The sequence below is a fragment of the Bactrocera dorsalis genome, chromosome 4 (assembly GCF_023373825.1).
Source record: "Bactrocera dorsalis isolate Fly_Bdor chromosome 4, ASM2337382v1, whole genome shotgun sequence".
Classification (NCBI taxonomy): domain Eukaryota; kingdom Metazoa; phylum Arthropoda; class Insecta; order Diptera; family Tephritidae; genus Bactrocera; species Bactrocera dorsalis.
Genome location: NC_064306.1, coordinates 47825565 through 47844627, shown reverse-complemented (window position 1 = coordinate 47844627; position 19063 = coordinate 47825565). Strand labels below are relative to the sequence as shown.

The 19063-nt window shown below is 34.9% G+C and overlaps 2 protein-coding genes across 4 annotated transcripts in view; both read left to right on the top strand.

The window, feature by feature from the left end:
• LOC105233100 (glutamate receptor ionotropic, NMDA 2B) overlaps nt 1-19063 on the top strand; it is a 250271-nt gene that overhangs the window by 191303 nt on the left and 39905 nt on the right. The gene's annotated exons all lie outside the window — the stretch shown is intronic.
• LOC125778299 (uncharacterized) lies at nt 830-8437 on the top strand. The gene is made up of 2 exons (XM_049455165.1): nt 830-1772; nt 6509-8437. The coding sequence occupies exons 1-2, from the start codon at nt 1750-1752 to the stop codon at nt 8046-8048; spliced, it is 1563 nt and encodes a 520-aa protein (XP_049311122.1). The 5' UTR covers nt 830-1749; the 3' UTR covers nt 8049-8437.

The following is a 19063-nucleotide window of genomic DNA, read 5'->3' as shown; positions in this document are numbered from 1 at the left end:
TTATAGGAACGAAATCAAAGAAACCAAAATTCCACGAGATTGGTTGTTAAAGTCCTAATAATATAATATAAAATGTGTCCTCTCTAACTTTTTAGGGCCCCTGTAAATACTAATCTGGTTTTGTGAGTGAATCTGTTCAATTTAGACGCTTCATGCCACACAAAAAGATTGTTGAGGTATTTGTGCCTTCATTTTGGGCAAATAAAGCTTAGATGTGTCTTAATTGCTTATATCATTTGTGAGTAGAAACCTTTGCTCCTCTAATCAAACCACAAATGATAAATTTTTCACATTTATAAAGCATTCCAACGACCACTTTAGAGCAACTTACAAACATACATAAATACTCGACCATAATGGCCACCATAGTGGCAACTGAATCCGGGACATGTGTAACATTTATCCAGCGTCTAAGTAACCGCGCGCTCCACGCTTTGTTCGCATTGTATGTGGATAAAGTCATTTGTTTTGTCAACAAAACGCTCGCCAAGCACACTTTTGTTCCCAATTTCAGTTCGACACGCAGAAGGTCGCCATAAACGTGAAGTCAAACCTAGTGGTCAGACTGTCAAGGCTGTTGGTGTCGCCTATTGTGTCCACATAAAAGCGCCAGCGCCAATAGATGGGGTTGGCGCGCACAAATCGAGGAGTACGCTCTCAAACACAGGCAACTGTGTGCGACATTAAGCGAAATTCCATTGAATTGTCATCATGCAGGGACACACGCACACACAAATGCATACTTGTGTGTATATGTCGCACCTACATTAACGTTTTAGTAACTAAAACGGACTTTCAATCTGATGCCTTAATGCACACACATCAAAACATATTTACGTTCTCACCAAACATATTTACATTTCTTGATAATTATTACGAAACGTATAAGCATATTTTTGCTATACTTTCGCTGACCATCATTTCCTGTTTACGACCCAAATTCTGTTTAGCCCATTTCCGATCGATGCACGCGCGACCCAAAAGTGCTGACATAGCGTCTGCATTGAATGTACGGTCACATTGCACTGCATGTGATGATCGCTGCTCACACACTTTACTAATTTTTAATATAAGTTTTCAGTTCAGTCGTTAAGAAGTAGTCAATAAGAATTGAAGTTGGATTAAGAAGACATAGTCTTCCCGACAAATAATAATTTAAGAATAGAAGTTGGATTAAGAAGACATAGTCTTCCCGACAAATAATAATAAATAAACAAAAAAGTTATATTATAAAAATAAAATTCTTTTTAAAATAAAAATATAAAAAGTATTTTATTAACTGGCGCCCGAGCTAAAGTCGCGAGAATTTAAATAAAAAATTTTTCGTGAAAACCCTTGCCTGTAGTGTCCGTCCGCAGGCAACCGCGCGATAAAGTGTCGTTACCGAATCCCGAGTAGCAACATAAGCAAAAGGGACGAAATTCGAGCGATCGGTGCGGTAAATAGAAAGAAAAAAAAAAAACAAACAAACAAACAAATAATGACATTCTTTTAAAAATTAAATTATGAGAAACATTTTTGTGCATAAAAAAGCAAACAGCAAGCAGCAATAAAAACAAGCACAACAACAACTGGAGTAGTAACAATAACCGCAGCAACAGCTACTGAAACAGCTACAACAACAACAACAACTGGAGTAGTAACAATAACCGCAGCAACAGCTACTGAAACAGCTACAACAGCAACAACAACGTCATTAAACCGCAACGAGAAATTTCTGCAACAGCAACAGCAGCAAGTAATAAAACAATGCAGCAGGTCTACCTAATATTGTAAGTTATTAATTATTTTAATATTTTCGATGTTATAGTAATAAAAAAAAAAAAAAAAAAAAAAAAAACGTTCCAATAGTAAATAGAGATACCATACCTTTATACTAATTAAATAAGAAATAAAAACAAAATAATAATAAAAAATTAAATAAAAATTAATAATAAAAACGAAGATTAAATTATAGTTAACCTTGCGAATCAATATGGCTAACCCTAACAATTTAGTAAGACCACCCCTTCTTAACGTTCCAAATCCCCATTCCCCCCCAAACCAAATGTCCGCAGAAGACCTAGAGAACAGAATAGCGTCTATTTGTGCACAACAGTGTAGAAATATAGTACAATCAATAATAAACCCTAACGCAGACATTAACTATGGAAACGACCAGACCATAGAAGAAAGATACAGAGGAAACCTAAACGAGTTAGACAAAATACCTGATATTGTGAGAAGTTTAAGAGATTTTTCCGGAAACCCCGCAGAATTTATTTCATGGAAGAAAAGTGTCGATAGAGTACTGCAAATTTATAGCTCTATGGCAGGAACACCCAAATATTATGGCATCCTTAGCGTCATAAGGAACAAAATAGTAGGAAATGCAGATATAGCGTTAGAATCGTATAATACACCACTCAATTGGAATAGTATAGTAAGATGCCTAACATTACATTACGCAGACAAACGTGACTTAGGAACGTTAGAATACCAAATGACTGCGCTTATCCAGGGAAGAAATACCATACAGAATTTCTATCAGGAAGTCTATGCACATTTATCTTTAATATTAAATAAAATTGGCTGCATGGAAATTGGAAGTGAATCCATGAGACTTCTGACTCAAACTTATCGAGACAAAGCTCTTGATACTTTTGTCCGAGGTTTAAATGGAGATCTACCAAGATTACTTGGTATTCGTGAACCTTCAGACCTCCCACAAGCACTACACTTATGCTTGAAATTAGAAAATCAACATTATAGGTCAGAATACGCGAACAATCGCCAAAACCATAAACATCGTCAACAACCACCACTCCCTCCAATGCGTCATATACGAAATAATAGTATACCATTTTACCCAGAACTAACATTCCAACATTCAACCAATTATAACAAACCTATAAATAATATGCAACGAAACACATTCGAAAATCAACATCCTTTCCCTAACCGTAACTCCCAACCTATGTTTCAACCACATTACCAAATGCGCCAACAATTCCAATTCCCACCCCCAAGGCCAACAGCACCCAAACCTCAAAAACCTGAACCGATGGACGTTGATAAGTCGGTACAATCGAGGAATATTAACTACCAAAATAGACCCCGTCAAATGACACAACTCCAAGGCAAAAGACCTCCATCCCTGAATCATGTTCCACCACCATTTAAACAACAACGAAATTTTCACATACAAACCGAAGAACAACATTACAATAATTTAATGGAATCTGGAGAATTTCAACCTGACAATTACGAAGAAAATTACTACCAGCAACTGCAGAATGAAGACATCGAAGGATACGCTGAATCCTTTGATCAACAGAATCAACAATATGAAATCCCTACCCAAGATTTAACAGATATCCATTTTTTAGGTTAACACATTCTTCGCTTCCATACTTCGAATGTAAAGCGAAGAATGGCCAAACTTTGAAAATCTTAATAGACACGGGATCTAATAAAAATTATATCCAGCCAAACCTTGTTACCAATCCCAAGCAAAACGAAAAGTCTTTCTTTGCCAATTCAGTTTCAGGTGATATAAAGATAACCCACCATACGTTTGCAAATCTTTTCAATTTACCGAACCACCCCATAAAATTTTACGTTTTACCTTCTCTAAAATCATTCCATGGTATCTTAGGTCACGATAGCTTGGAAGAACTTAATGCAGTTATTCACATAAAAGATAGATATATGATGATAAATCATAAAACAAAGATAAAAATTCACCAACATATATCCGAGTCTGTAAATAAAATGGAATTTAGAACCAACCATATGGATGACAACCAAAAATCTCATTTAGAACAAGTCATAAGAAACCATCCTAACCTATTCACAGATCCCAACAACAAACTTACATTCACTTCTCGAGTTCGAGGCGAAATTCGCACCAAGTCAGACTCACCAATTTATTCGAAATCATATCCGTACCCCATGGCACTAAAAAATGAAGTTGAAAAACAGATAAAAGAACTCCTAAACGACGGAATTATAAGACCTTCTAGATCTCCGTATAATGCACCAGTTTGGATTGTTCCAAAAAAGATGGACGCATCTGGAGAGAAAAAGTACAGAATGGTCATTGATTACAGAAAGCTAAACGCTATTACTGTAGCCGACAGATACCCGATTCCGGAAATAAATGAAGTTCTGGCGAATCTAGGAAAAAACAAATACTTTTCAGTTGTTGACTTGAAGAGTGGTTTCCACCAGATTCCTTTAAAGGAATGTGACGTTGAGAAAACCGCCTTTTCGGTAAACAATGGAAAATTTGAATTTGTCAGACTCCCATTTGGATTAAAAAACTCCCCTTCAATTTTCCAACGTACTTTAGATGATGTCCTGAGAAACCTTATAGGGAAAATATGCTACGTATATATAGATGACATAGTTATCTTTTCAAAAAGCGAAGAAGAACACTTCGAAAATCTCAGTAAAGTATTTAAAACATTAGAAGCTGCGAACTTCAAAGTACAGCTTGATAAATGTGAATTTTTCAGAACTGAAATCGAATTCCTAGGATTTATCGTAGGAACCGCTGGAATACGAGCTAATCAACAAAAAGTAGAAGCAATAGCCCAATTAGCACCACCAAAAACCCTTAAAGATTTGAGAAGCTTTCTAGGCATGTCAGGTTACTACCGACGCTTCATTAAGGATTATGCGAAACTCGCCAAACCCCTTACATCCCTTTTAAGAGGAGAAGAAGGACGCATCTCGAAAAATTCATCCAAAAATGTAAAAATTTGTTTAAACCAGAACGCTTTAGAGGCATTCCAAAAATTAAAAAATTCACTAGTGTCAGACGATGTCACCCTATCTCACCCAGATTTTGAAAAAGGTTTTGATTTAACGACAGACGCTTCCGACTACGCAATCGGCGCAGTCCTCTCGCAAGATAAAAGGCCCGTAACATTTCTCTCAAGAACTCTTAGTAAAACTGAAGAAAATTATGCCACAAACGAAAAAGAGATGTTGGCTATAATTTGGGCTTTAAATTCATTGAGGAACTATCTATACGGATCGCGAAAAGTAACCATATTTACAGACCACCAACCTTTGACATACGCACTTAGCAACAAAAATACTAACAGCAAGATGAAAAGATGGAAAGCGATCCTGGAGGAATACAACTACGAGTTGAAGTATCAACCAGGAAAAACAAATGTTGTTGCGGATGCACTATCTAGGCCACCTCAAATAAATTCCATGACGTCAACCCAACACAGTGACGAAAGTTCTTCGGATAACAAAATACCAGCAGTAGAATGCCCCATAAACGTTTTCAAAAACCAACTCCATATTATAATAGGCAATAAAGACAACTACAAATTTGAGATTCCATTTCCAACCTATCATAGACACATAATACAAAAACCCCACTACACCAAGGACCTTCTAATTTCAACACTAAAAAAATATCTTAATCCTAGCGTCATCAATGGCTTATTTACCACTGAACCAATCATGGGAATAATTCAGGATTTATATCCCGACCATTTCCGAAACTATAAAATAAGATTCACACAGTCACAGGTTAAAGAAATAACTAACGCCGTAGAACAAGAAGAAATCTTAATCAATGAGCACAGAAGAGCCCACCGAAACTCTAAAGAAAATATAGAGCAAATAAAACAGAATTACTACTTTCCTAAAATGAACGAAAAATCTAATAGAATCGTTAAAAATTGTCAAGTCTGCAGAGAGCAAAAGTACGATCGTCGTCCCAACAAACCACAATTTCAGCCCACACCAATACCACAAAATCCCGGAGAAATTGTTCATATCGACATTTACTCCACCGAAGGAAACCTTGTTCTCACCGCAATAGATAAATTTTCAAAGTATGCTTTAGCGAAAATTTTAAAATCAAAAGCAGTTGAAGATGTCAAAGAACCGTTAAAAGAAATAATTTTGGCATTCGGTATCCCTAAATCCATGGTCATAGATAACGAAAAATCCCTAAACTCCGCATCAATAAATTTCCTTCTCAAAGATCAATTTGGCATACAAATCTTTACTACACCCCCTTACTCCAGCTCTGTTAATGGTCAAGTAGAAAGACTTCATTCTACCCTTTCAGAAATTATGAGATGCTTAAAACCAGATAAACTTCATACAACTTTTCATGATTTACTTACAAGAACAATACACGAGTATAACAGATCAATTCACTCCACCACCGGTAAAAAGCCTATAGACATATTTTTCCACAGAAATTCAAATAATGATCTAAAAAAAGCTATCTTGGATAAACAAGACATCATTAATCGTTTGACAGAAAAACAAAAACAGGACTTAAACTACCATAACCAAATTAGGCATGAAATCAAAAGTTATTCACCAGGAGAAGAGATATTCGTCAGGATTAACAGGAGATTAGGATCGAAACTTACGCCAAGGTATAAAAAAGAAATAGTTAAAGAAGATAGGAATACAACCGTCCTCACGATGGCAGGCAGGACTGTTCACAAAAACAATATTAAAAGACAATAAAATATTTTTTCAGATTCTTCCTAACTTGTGTGGCGACGGAGGTCCAAATCTTGGATTATACGTCTTCATACGTTATCACGATCAGTAGAGGTACAGCTAAAATTCAGCAAGGAACTTTTACTATTTTACATCCAATAGACCTGGCACAGTACGCAATGTCCATATCCAACACCCATACATTTATCCAACAAAACATCCCAAATCACCACAACCTATATCCTATCCTGACCCACGAATTAAGACTTACCGAAAATATTTTAGAAAATATAACACCCACTATAAAAAATAAAAGGGCAATAAATGCCATAGGTACTATTTGGAAGTACGTCGCAGGATCACCAGATCACGACGACTTTGAAATAATAGCTAATAATATAAACGATCTAAATAAAAATAATAATAAACAAGTTTATGTAAACGAAGCTTTTAATAAAAGATTAAATAACCTGACAAATATGGTAAATAAAATTTCAAATGCCATAAGAAAAGATGTATTATTAGAAAACGAAATAGTTATAAATTTACAAAACAGGGTAAGATTAATAAAAGACGAATTGATAAATATTCAAAATGGAATCGAATGGGCAAAACTTGGAATTGTAAACCCATCAATATTAGACAAAAAAGAAATCGAAATTGCTTTAAGTAAAATTAGAGAAGAAAACATTATGTTTGTGAGTCCCGAAGATGCACTCCAATTTGCTAAAGTATCTGTCCTATACAGTACTAATAAAAAAATTATCTATTTGATTAAGGTTCCGTTAACAAAAAAGGAAACCTATGAAAACATAATTTTAAGACCGGTAAAAAAGGAAAACTCTATAATTAATTTAGAATTTAAGCGAATTTTAAAAAACGGAAAAACTATCTATGGTATAGTAAATGATTGTGAAAATTTTAATAATATAAGAATTTGTAAAGATGATCAAATAAAGAATATTTCAGATACAAAATGTATTCCTAATCTTATAAGTGGTCAAAATTCTACATGTGTAATGAGCAATAATCATCACATCCCATTAATCGAAGAAATCGAATCTGGCGTTATCCTACTAAATAATTACAACGCATCTATTTATATCGATGAAACGATGCGAAATCTTTCTGGCACGTTCCTTATTAAATTTCATAATAGCACTATTAAAGCTAACAATAAAATTTTTAGTAACATAGAGGCCTCACCTCTACAAATGATTCCTGCATTAATGCAGCCTACTCCTTTTGAAAGTGACCGCATTAACTTACTATCACTCGAAGCTCTCAATGAATTACAGATTAATAATACGGAGGTTATTTCAACCATACAAAAACATCTGAAAATCGGAGGATGGTCAATTTCTGTTATTCTTAGTCTAATTATCGTTTCCATTGCATGTTTGAAATTTTTCCTCAGAAATACCAAAGAAATTACTGTTTGGGAATCTCAAATTCCACGCACTAGTCTAGAGCCCCATACGGAAATAAAATTATCATCTTGTATTGATATTCCCAAGCCAATAGAATTAGAAGCTCCTAGCAAACCACCAAGACTAAATAATATCCCCTTTTTCTAAAATGATTGAGGACAATCAAATTAAGAAGGGAGGAGTTAACACAAAACATATTTACGTTCTCACCAAACATATTTACATTTCTTGATAATTATTACGAAACGTATAAGCATATTTTTGCTATACTTTCGCTGACCATCATTTCCTGTTTACGACCCAAATTCTGTTTAGCCCATTTCCGATCGATGCACGCGCGACCCAAAAGTGCTGACATAGCGTCTGCATTGAATGTACGGTCACATTGCACTGCATGTGATGATCGCTGCTCACACACTTTACTAATTTTTAATATAAGTTTTCAGTTCAGTCGTTAAGAAGTAGTCAATAAGAATTGAAGTTGGATTAAGAAGACATAGTCTTCCCGACAAATAATAATTTAAGAATAGAAGTTGGATTAACTAAAACGGACTTTCAATCTGATGCCTTGATGCACACACATACGCACATACATATATACATATGTATACACCTACACACATGCATATGTATTGCAGGTATGTGCACTTGCGTATAGAGCTGTAAGTTAGTGCGAACAGCTGCAACTGCTTCACACCTTATTGCCAGCTGATTTATGGGATATTTCGTACATGAAGTGCTTAGGTTACGAGTTGAATTGAGTTGAGTTCCAACTCGTAAAACTTATTTAATATTTCAGGTACAAGTTGACGCCGACACTACGTCAATGGCAAAACGGACAGCTTTGCCACCTAATAGTTAGATGTGTTAGTATGCGCGTTTGTGTGGACATTTGTTGGCTCCGTGTCGGCAACTCAAAGTCTCACATGTCTTTTTTTGGTATTTTATTACATTTTTATTTTGATTTTGATCCGACATTGGCTTACGCGACTATTTCACGCCATTTTGGATTCACGCTCAAGTCACTCACACACACACACCTCCATGCAAACTTGTATGAACTTATGCGAACTACTTGTAAGTTTATATCCTCTTTACTCACCATGACCATTCACTGCCGTAGCAGATGAGGCGTAAATAGAAATATTCGGCTTTAACAAATGATCCGTAGCCGAAAACACGTGTTTAAGTTTAAGCAGAAAGCAAGACCCACACACAAGAAAGATACAGAAAAAGGTCCACTACATATAATGTACCCAACATAGCAATGTTTGTATGTATTGCGCGTAGGGTGAGCCAAAAACTAAACTATCGAATTCAGGGGTAAAAAATAACAGCGAAAAAATATAACTGCAATGAAAAATCGTGATTATATTATATATATATATTTTTTTTGTAATATTTTCTGCCAGAATTGGCAATGAAAAAAGAATTTTTTCTAAACGGTTCGAAAATTGTGTATTTTTATAACCCCTACTGGTCTGTCTGTATATACGCGAACTAGTCTCTCAGTTTTCGAGCTATTCATCTTAAATTTTTCTCCTCAAGAAACTGCTAATTTGCTGAAACAGTCGACTTATATAACTTATTGCTGTCATACAAACTAAGCCTTCAAAATCAAATCCTTGTATGTAACACTTTTGCATTTGACGAGATATTTTCACGAAGTTTGGCGCAGAATGTCGTTCAAGGCAAGGCTATAATTTCCATATACAGTTTTAGATCAGACCGCTATAACATATATCTGCCATACAAACTGAACGATCAAAATCAAGTCCTTGTATGGAAAACTTTTTCATTTGAAGAAATATCTTCCCGAAATTTGGCACAGAATTGTTCAAGGCAACACTATAATCTCCGAAAAAAATTTTCAGATCGGACAACTATAACATATAGCTGTCATATAAACTAAACAAAAAAATAAGTCCTGGTATGCAAAAATTTTTCATTTGAGAAAAAATCTTCACGAAATTTGGCATAGAAACTTTTTCATCGCAACAGTATAACCTCCGAAAAAAATTTTCAGTTCGGACCACTATAACATATAGCTGTCATAGGAACTGATCTTTCAAAATTAAGTCCTTGTATGGAAAACTTTTTCATTTGAAGAAATATCTTCACGAAATTTGGCACAGAAAAATGTTCACAGCAACGCTATAATCTCCGAAAAAAATTTTCAGATCGGACAACTATAACATATAGTTAATGTTTTTTCTTGTTTTAATTTTTTAAACTCTAACTGCTCCCTGACCGCTTTTAAAATAAAAATTAAAATTTTTCATTGTATGAATATTTTTTTCTATATATAGGATCCTTTTAACACATAAATTCAATTTCAATTTACTTTTTTTTTTGGCTCACCCTAATGCGCTGGGCTTGCTTTAGTAGTCGCTGGCAGAAGAAAATGTGCTAATGAAAATTCATGTCCATGCTCTTTGGTTATGCGGCACTTACAATCGCCTACGTTTACGACCGACAAACAAAACAATATCATAAATACCAAAAATATCAACAAGCATTCATACATACATAAATATCCATATACATAGTATAGCAAACGGTGCGTGTATTTGTTTTTGAAATGTTTGTAGTCACAACTACAATAATATGAATATTGTAAGTTATTTTGCAAACATAACCTCTAACACACCTCAGGCCAAAGAAGTCATCTCACACATATTCACTTACACACCGACTTAATAACGTACGTATGTTACATATATATCTACTTGCTAAACCTACACATACTTAAAGAAAACGTAAAAATAAAAAATAAAATTATAACAAGGAACAAAGGCATTTGCTCAAGCTGCTGTGCAAGTCAGCAGTAAATATAGTTCAGTGGCCGTAAAAGCAATCAAATGCGCGGCAGGAGCTTTTATATTACTTATGTGCGCTTATACGCATACCTATCCCACTTACATACACATCTATGTATATGGTACTGCCGACACAGTCCTTTTCAGACACACTTGACTTACCTCGCAAAATAACGCTTGAATGCTTCGTAGTTAAACTTTGTATGTGGTTACTAGTAAAAACCTTAAATAGGTCTAACATATGTTTACACATATTGTAAATTGTAAATATATTTAAATGTGTGCTAACATTAATATGCATGAGGGTACTTGGTTGCTTTTTATACACGCACAACACCCTCGTATATTTTTGAATGGCGCAAATTAGAGAAAGTCATAATTTAAGTAGTTTGAATTTGAAAGAGCAGCATAAGCGAAATAACTTAATTTTTAGAACCAGTTGGACAAATATTTTCGTGCTAAAAATTTCAATAAATTAATTAGTAAGACATTCTGCAAAAATGTATGCAAAGGAATAGTGATCTAAAATATTTTTGATTAAAGAGAAATTATTAATTTAATTATTATTTAGATTAAAATTTATATTATGTATAGTTTTTGATTATATAACAAATTTTCAAATAATATTTTTGTAAAAAAAGAAATATTTTATGATAATATGATATGAAAATTTCGAAAAATTTCTCCAAAAAAATTACGCCGTTTTTTTCTAACGCTTTTTTTTTTGTCTACTGCGTCGTTTTTACTACTCCAAAAGATCTACTTCCCCCCAAAGGCCACCAGTGCTGAAAGAAGTTCGACACAAAAGAACACCCCCTATGAATACCCCACCATATATATTAATATATATTTTTTTATTTTCTTCAAATTTTTGAAATCATTTTCATATAAAATTCATAACATATTGCAGATCGACTATCCATGCCACTTGGTAACTGTATTCTGCGTCACTAAACGTCTATCCAACAGATCTCTCTTCAATTTTCCGACCATTCATAAGCTCATCTATTAAGAAACTTAATCAAAAATTTGAATATATTATTCCAAGAAATATAAGTCAAAGCAACTTTTTACATTAGCCTCCGTACACCATTTTCAGATCATGACCAAATAAATCAAATATCACTCACAGCAATCAAATCATAATAATAGAATAAGTCGTCATCCTCAAAATTTCTTTACTGTGTGAGTGAAATTGCTCTTATTGCTTTGTACGAGCTTGACGATGAATGTATGCCTACTTTTAAGAGGTTACATGGATTTCCTCTGGTAAAACCAGTATTTTTTCAATTTTTTTCTTATATGAAAAATGAAATATTTTTTTAAAATTAAATTTAATAAAATTTAAGTAAAATTAAAAAAAAAATTATTGTTGCAAATATACACTATTATCAAAGAATTTCTGAAATTTTTGGAAAAAAATATTGCCGACATTACGACACCATTTCCAGTGACCCTTCTGAAAAAATATGCGCCCGCGTTGACAGAATAATTCCTTAGAGGATCATCTAAAGTAAAAGACACGTGTTTTAGTTAAAACCTTAACATAGAACTTGGACGAAGGGAAAAAACTGAAAATTGGATTTTTGGAAGACATTTTTGAAAATGAAAATTTCAGTGAAAATTTCGATTTTTTTTTTTCAAATAATTGTAATCGAAAAGAATCCTTCGTTCAAGTCTTTAAGAATTGTGTAAATTTTCATGAAGATCGGGTGAGTACTTCTCGAGAAATCTTGCCAACTGACTTCAAAACCACAGTTTCGAGAAAAACACGTTTAAAGACCGCGCACTTACCCTAGCTAGCCTCGAGGGCACAAGTTCTCAAGGCTGTATCTTCGAAACTATTACTCGGATCAACTTGAAAATTTGGGACAATATTCTAAAAGTGTTGTAAAATTTAATAAGATAATAAAATAATTCAATTTTTTTTAACTCGTAAACCATTACATCACTGAATTTCAAGTGTCGGGGGGTAATTGTGGTTGGTCTCCGATAGGTAATGAAGAGCTTTCGACTGCATATGTTGTATGAAAACGCGTCTCATAATAAGGCATCAGATTTTCTAAGTTGACCTTAAACTTTTAAAGGAATTCCTTTTGGGGGATAATTCAAATAAACGGCTCAAACTAGAGGCAGTCATTCATTATTTAGTATAAGCGCCATGTAAGCGTCAACTTACTGCAACTTACAACTCAAATTATGTCATGTCAGTTCTCATAAAAAAACTCGCAAATTTAATCTACATAAAGTCTAGGTAAATATTTAACTTCAGACTTAATTTTAATATTTTTTCTCACACCCCAAATCAGATTTCCTTTCGATTACCTCTCACAGCTTACAAATGTTACTTTCGAACGAATTAATATGAAAAAGCAGAGCTATCAATTTCCCGGTAAAAAACTTTCTTTACCATTTCAATTCACAGAACTAACTGAATGGAGTACCAACGAGAAAAAGCTTTGACGGCAACGCAAGCTTTTATTTTTCCATTTCTTTTATCTTAAAGTCAGCCATGGCATTGCACTCTCGACGCTCACGTGCTCAACATATGTGTGAGTACGTACTTACATGTGTATGCATGTGTGTAGTCGGCGGCGAGTGTTTGCGTTTCCATTCAACCATCGGTGGCCGTAAAACGGATACGAATTTGAAAAGGTTTTGTCGGCGACGCCGTTGACGACAACAGCGGCGGTGCTTCAATGGAAATGTAAATATCCTGTTCAATTTCCTTCTGCAGCCAGTTAACACAGACAACAATCCAAACCGCTTGTGAGCGCCACGTCGCTTTTCCAATTGCTGCTGTTTTGCCGCAAGCATCACATGTGCTAATGCACACACACACACATGTACACGCATGCCTATTTACATTTCATATATGACGGCAAAACTTGGTTTTTGGCTGGCGTATGGGTGCAGTGACGAACAAGGTTGACATGGTGAGCAAACCTAACGGCATTAGTGCAACCAAAACTCACAGCTGGTCACAGTTACATGCTATATATAGATATGCACATATGAACCATGCTCATTTCCCTTTCTACTTTGCTGAAGCAGCATGGCGCTTGCTAGCGAAACTTGATGTCCAAAATGGTGACATTCTCCTGCAGCGCAAAACAGCTAATTTCGATTTGGTTCTGGACTATTATTAGTCTGAGCTCTAGCTTTGTTTTGAAGTAGCTTTGGATTTCATGCATCGTAGGGCTTATTTAGCTCTGTTAGTCCTCCGCTCTTATCCTCGTTTATCATACAGAACTTGATGGGTTGATATACATAGATTTCTTTCAAAAATATGACGTTTGCAAAAATGATCCGATATAGATCACACCGTTTTTTGATAACTTTTTGCCATTGTTAAGTCACTCTTATAGAAACCCTGGTACGTGTTGTATTAGTGGATTTTCCCAAGCTCTCTTGAGACGAACTTTTCACCATCAAAACCATTTGCTGCTGACAGGAACGGGTAGTAATTACTTGGTGCCAGATCAAGACTATAAGGTGGGTGGATAAGAACCTCCTATTCAATCTCTCGAAGCTTTTGGCGAGTCACTATCGTTTTATGTGGTCTGGGCATTTTCCTGATGGTCAAAGCTCGCCGGCTTTTGAGCGATAACTTCTCTTCAGAGGTTTAATTGTGGGATGTATAGGTGAGAATTAAGAAATGGCTTACATTTTTGAGAATATTTTAAGATATACCTCAGGTTTTTTCCAGTGTACCTTTAAAATAGGGCAATCATCTTTCTGCCGCTCTTATTTATGCCACCTCCCCAAGAAGCTCTGTTCTAAGTTGACAAATTTATTGCTATCTCATTTAGAAACACTTTTCATAAGCACTTTTTGGGATGATCAGCTTCAATCACAGGAAGACAAATTCGTGAATTGTTGTTATTCCACCAACCAAACCACAAATATCGAAAAAAACAATGAGCACCACCTTGATTATTGAGCGACTCGGCTCGTTTTTCCCCTCCATTCCGATGATTGTTAACTTATGTGCTTGTCAAACTCATAAAAATGTCTCATCGGCAGTTATAATGCTCTTCATGAATGTGGGATCGGATTTCGCACGATCAAGCATTGTCCAAAGAGACCAGTTTTGGGTACTTATTTTGAAAAAAATCAGTTTTATCGGAACGAGTCGAGCAAGAACGCATTTCATACAACAAAATATCCACCAAAATCATTCGATCGAACTCGCGAGAGATCACGAACTCTTCCGCCAACTCTCTAACATTTGCCTGACAATTGTCAAGCACGATATCCTTCACTTTATTAATCTTCATCACCGATCGCTCTATCGTCTTTGATAGCTTTGTTCTACTCGTAGGCTCTCCTCTATAGGCAATAAACAATAATCAGCAAAACAACCATTTCCAAAAACTATACTCGTAAAAAAGTCCCTAGAGCGTAGGAACGTATACAGTTCTAACCCTTTCTAATATAAAAGTATTATTGTTCTACAGACTTCATATTAAAAGAAAATGCTCAAACGCCAGTGCTAATAATAACCTTTATCTAACCTTTACTGTATTATACGAAAAGTTTAGAGGAAGATGATGGTAAAATATGATGAGTAAAAGAAATTTTGGGTTTTTCGGCTGGATTAACGTAAGCCATTCATACGCACAAGCAAGCTGTCGGCATACACAGACAGTTGGGGGACTTGTCTGACTGCCATACATTTGATTGCAAATCATGTTTGAAAGTGATAATTGTTGTTGTACGTCTATCATTTTACAGTTAGAGTTGTACAGGAAAGATAATTGTGAATACAAAAATGAAGTAGACAGCTTGATTTTACATTTATAGAATGTGAATGATTTATTGGGGCGAACAAAAAAAATCAAAAGTCAAATTCTCAGTAATAACTCTTGAAAATGAGGTCTACAAAAAAATTTTAAAGACCATTTTAATATTCTAAAACTCCATAAAAAAGACGATATATATTTTTAATTTTAGATATTTAGATATACATTTTTCGTCCCATAATAAGCAAAAGAACCTTCATACTAATAATTATTAATAATCTTTTTTTTAGGAAAAAAAAATTTTGAGTTGTCTAAAAACCAAATTTTTCCAATATAAAGTGAAAAAAAATTCGATTTTTTGACCCAACCTAATTTATGTATATATATATCTTTATATTTAAATGTATCTGTAACGTTCATGATGAATGTCTGCCAGCTTGCCCGTACTTTGTTGACTTTATTTCAAGCAATACACTCACGCCAGTTAGAGCACACAGCAATTTAAAACTGCAAAGGTGTGGGTATTGAAGGGTTCGGGCGTGAAGAACTTTAGCCGAATTCCGGATAATCCAATTTCAAAGTGTTGTTAATATGATTTCCGGTTTTATGTAGTTTTAAATGGGATTTACACGTGAGCTTTTTACAATATCGCACCCCATCAGTGGCGCATCATCATCAGCACCAGCAGCAACACCAGAAACACCGGCAAATACAAACACTGCTAGTACCAGCAGTCGGCAGATAGACAGATCTACACACCTACATACATGAACAATAACGACAACAAGAACAATCTCAAACACAATCGGCGTTTACACACGCACCGCTTCGTGTGCTGATAAGAGAGCAAGCATGAATTGTAAATGCATGAAAATCACTTTCCCCACAGCGCAGTGTACACATATTTGCTTTGAAACTGGCTTTTTGCCGCAGCAGCGGGTAACTTAAGGCCTTGGCAATAACTTGCCACTAACTGAGTCGGGCGTGTATCGCAGAATATCTAAAACAAACCCAACGCCTGGCTAAGCGAGGCAAATGTGCATGGAAAATATGACTAAAAACAAACAAGCAAACAAATACTTAAAGTACGATATACCCGTACACACACATATACACATATGTAGGCCACATAGGCATGCGTGCGCGTTACGTATACGCCCCATCGGGCAACTTCATACACTGGTTGCGTTTCTTCGTTTGTGTGTGCATGTGTGTGTGTGAGTCATATAACGGCGCGCAAAACAAACTGCTGTTCGTTTGAGTATTTTCCGTGATTCGTGCTTCGATGCTGTGATTGTTCAAACGCATGCTAGTTATTGAAAACAAAAAAGCAACAACTACAACAACGACAACAGTAGCAGCAACTGCTAAAATAACTAGAAATAACTGTGTTTTGGTGCAATCACTGACGTCGTTACCGTGGCTCAATCAATGCCGTTAGCCTAATAGCCTACCAAAAACAACCACGACAACAACAGCAACAGCAACAGCAAAAATAGTCAAACCACTACCCACTATTGTTTCGGCGCTGCCATTGTCAGGCTGCTGCCGCTTGCCGCTTTGCATGTATATTCCCCCTTTTTCTGCCGTTAACTGTGCGATAGCATTATTATTACTTTTTCGTGCCATTCCATTCGATTTCATTTACAACTTTTCGCATTCCTCTTCATTTCGGTTTTACTTTTTTTTAAGAAAAGTTTTTTCAGTTTCGCGTTTTATGTTTTTGTTACATAACCAACAATAATTTCCAATTTTTTCAGCACTCTATTTCTTTTACTCTTTATTTGGCCATTCACTATTTTTTCTTACTTTTTGTGGTTTTTTATTGTGGGGAAACTTTTAACAATTGGTTTGCATTAAAAATATAAATAAACCACAATTTCTTTTGCTCTCCACAGAAGTACTCAAGTAAAGTCAATTGCAAATTGCACTACGTCAAATGCATATTAAATTTGTAAATGAATTGTATATTGTCGTTGGGCAAATTGAATTTCCTGCATTTTATTAAAATTTTTAAATTGAAACCCATCATAGCTCATGGTTTTTATTAATTAACTTGTTTAATTATATTATCGGTTACATACAAGTATAAATAGTTTATTTGTGGTATAATGCTGCCATACATACTGACTGATCCAAATCAAGTCTTGTACGGAAAAAATATTTTTGATGAGATACTCTGTACACGTCGGACAGTCCTGACTAATGTCAATGCGGAATCTGAAAAGGTAGCTTCTAAATCACACATGTCCGCTAAGTATTTGGGTCAGATGAAAATCTAAGTCCCCGTGTCGTCTGTTTATCTACGAGTAGATGTCCGGTATAAGACTATGAGTTCAGCGCCCTTTAGATGAAGAATTCCACCCTCTCCTGCCACATTTTGATGCTCTTGTTACTCTCCTTTGTCTTTGCCAATACTGTTTTACGCGCTGATAGTTGATATAATCGTTCGAGTTTATCTCCCTGGATGTCAATGGGCATATTGTCTAATACTTCAGCAGCGTCGGTTGATGAAGTCCGGAAAGCACTTACAATTGCAGAAATCTTTTGCAATGCAAATGTTTGTTTAGTATACGTCTTTATATCCATAGTCTTTATCCATACTGGCGCTACATACAATATTACAGAATCATTGCTTTCGCTATTAAAAATCGCCTGCTGGAATGCACGCATCCTCTATTGATCATCATTATCTATAGAGCATTATACATTTTGTTTGCTTTACCGGAAGAATACGCCAGCTGTTCCTTAAATTTTATTTTGGAATCCAATATTACTCTCAGCTGTGAAATACTTCACACACCCTGTGGTCGAGCTCTATGTTAAATCATTATTGACATCCATGGTAATCATCCTACAGTACACTTTTGTGCCACCTTTCCCTCTTTTGCCATTTACAGCACATTTCGCAATATCAACGACTTCTCATAGTGCGTCAATAGTGGATGTCTTTTTTATAAACTTTATATGGACACTCATTAATAAATTCTAAAAAAAAAAACAAAAAATTCACTTGAAAGAGTCAAAACTAAATTGAGAATCTACATGAGTGGTATATACATACATATGTACATTTCTTAGGTGTATGCACTCAGCAAAGGTCAAAATTTTCCTAATTTTTTTTTTTTAACTTATAGTTAGCCTAAGCGCAAAAATAATAAGAATATATATGATGTTTTAAGATTTTATCATAATCACTGCATTTGTCTCTGATATACTCTATTTTTATGTAAATTTTCCATCTGAATTGCCTAAACACTGTCGTTTCCATTGGACGGTGCGTATACGTAACATAAATATTTCCATTAAACTAATTTTGTTATATCAATTTAATAGGAGCTTTGGATAACTATCGGCCGCTGGTGATAAATATGCATTTCTTGAAATAAATATTCGCATAATAGTTTATTATTGGAGTTCATAAAAATTTGTATAAAAACGAATTCTTGCCCTTCTCAGACATATTTACCCATGTGTTTCCTCGATTAAATTCAAATTCAAAGATTACATTCGATTCAAAGATTAAAGTAGTTAAATCTCAGCTCGAAAAGAGAAATTTTAATAGATTTTTCAAAACACCCCAAAATCAATTACATTT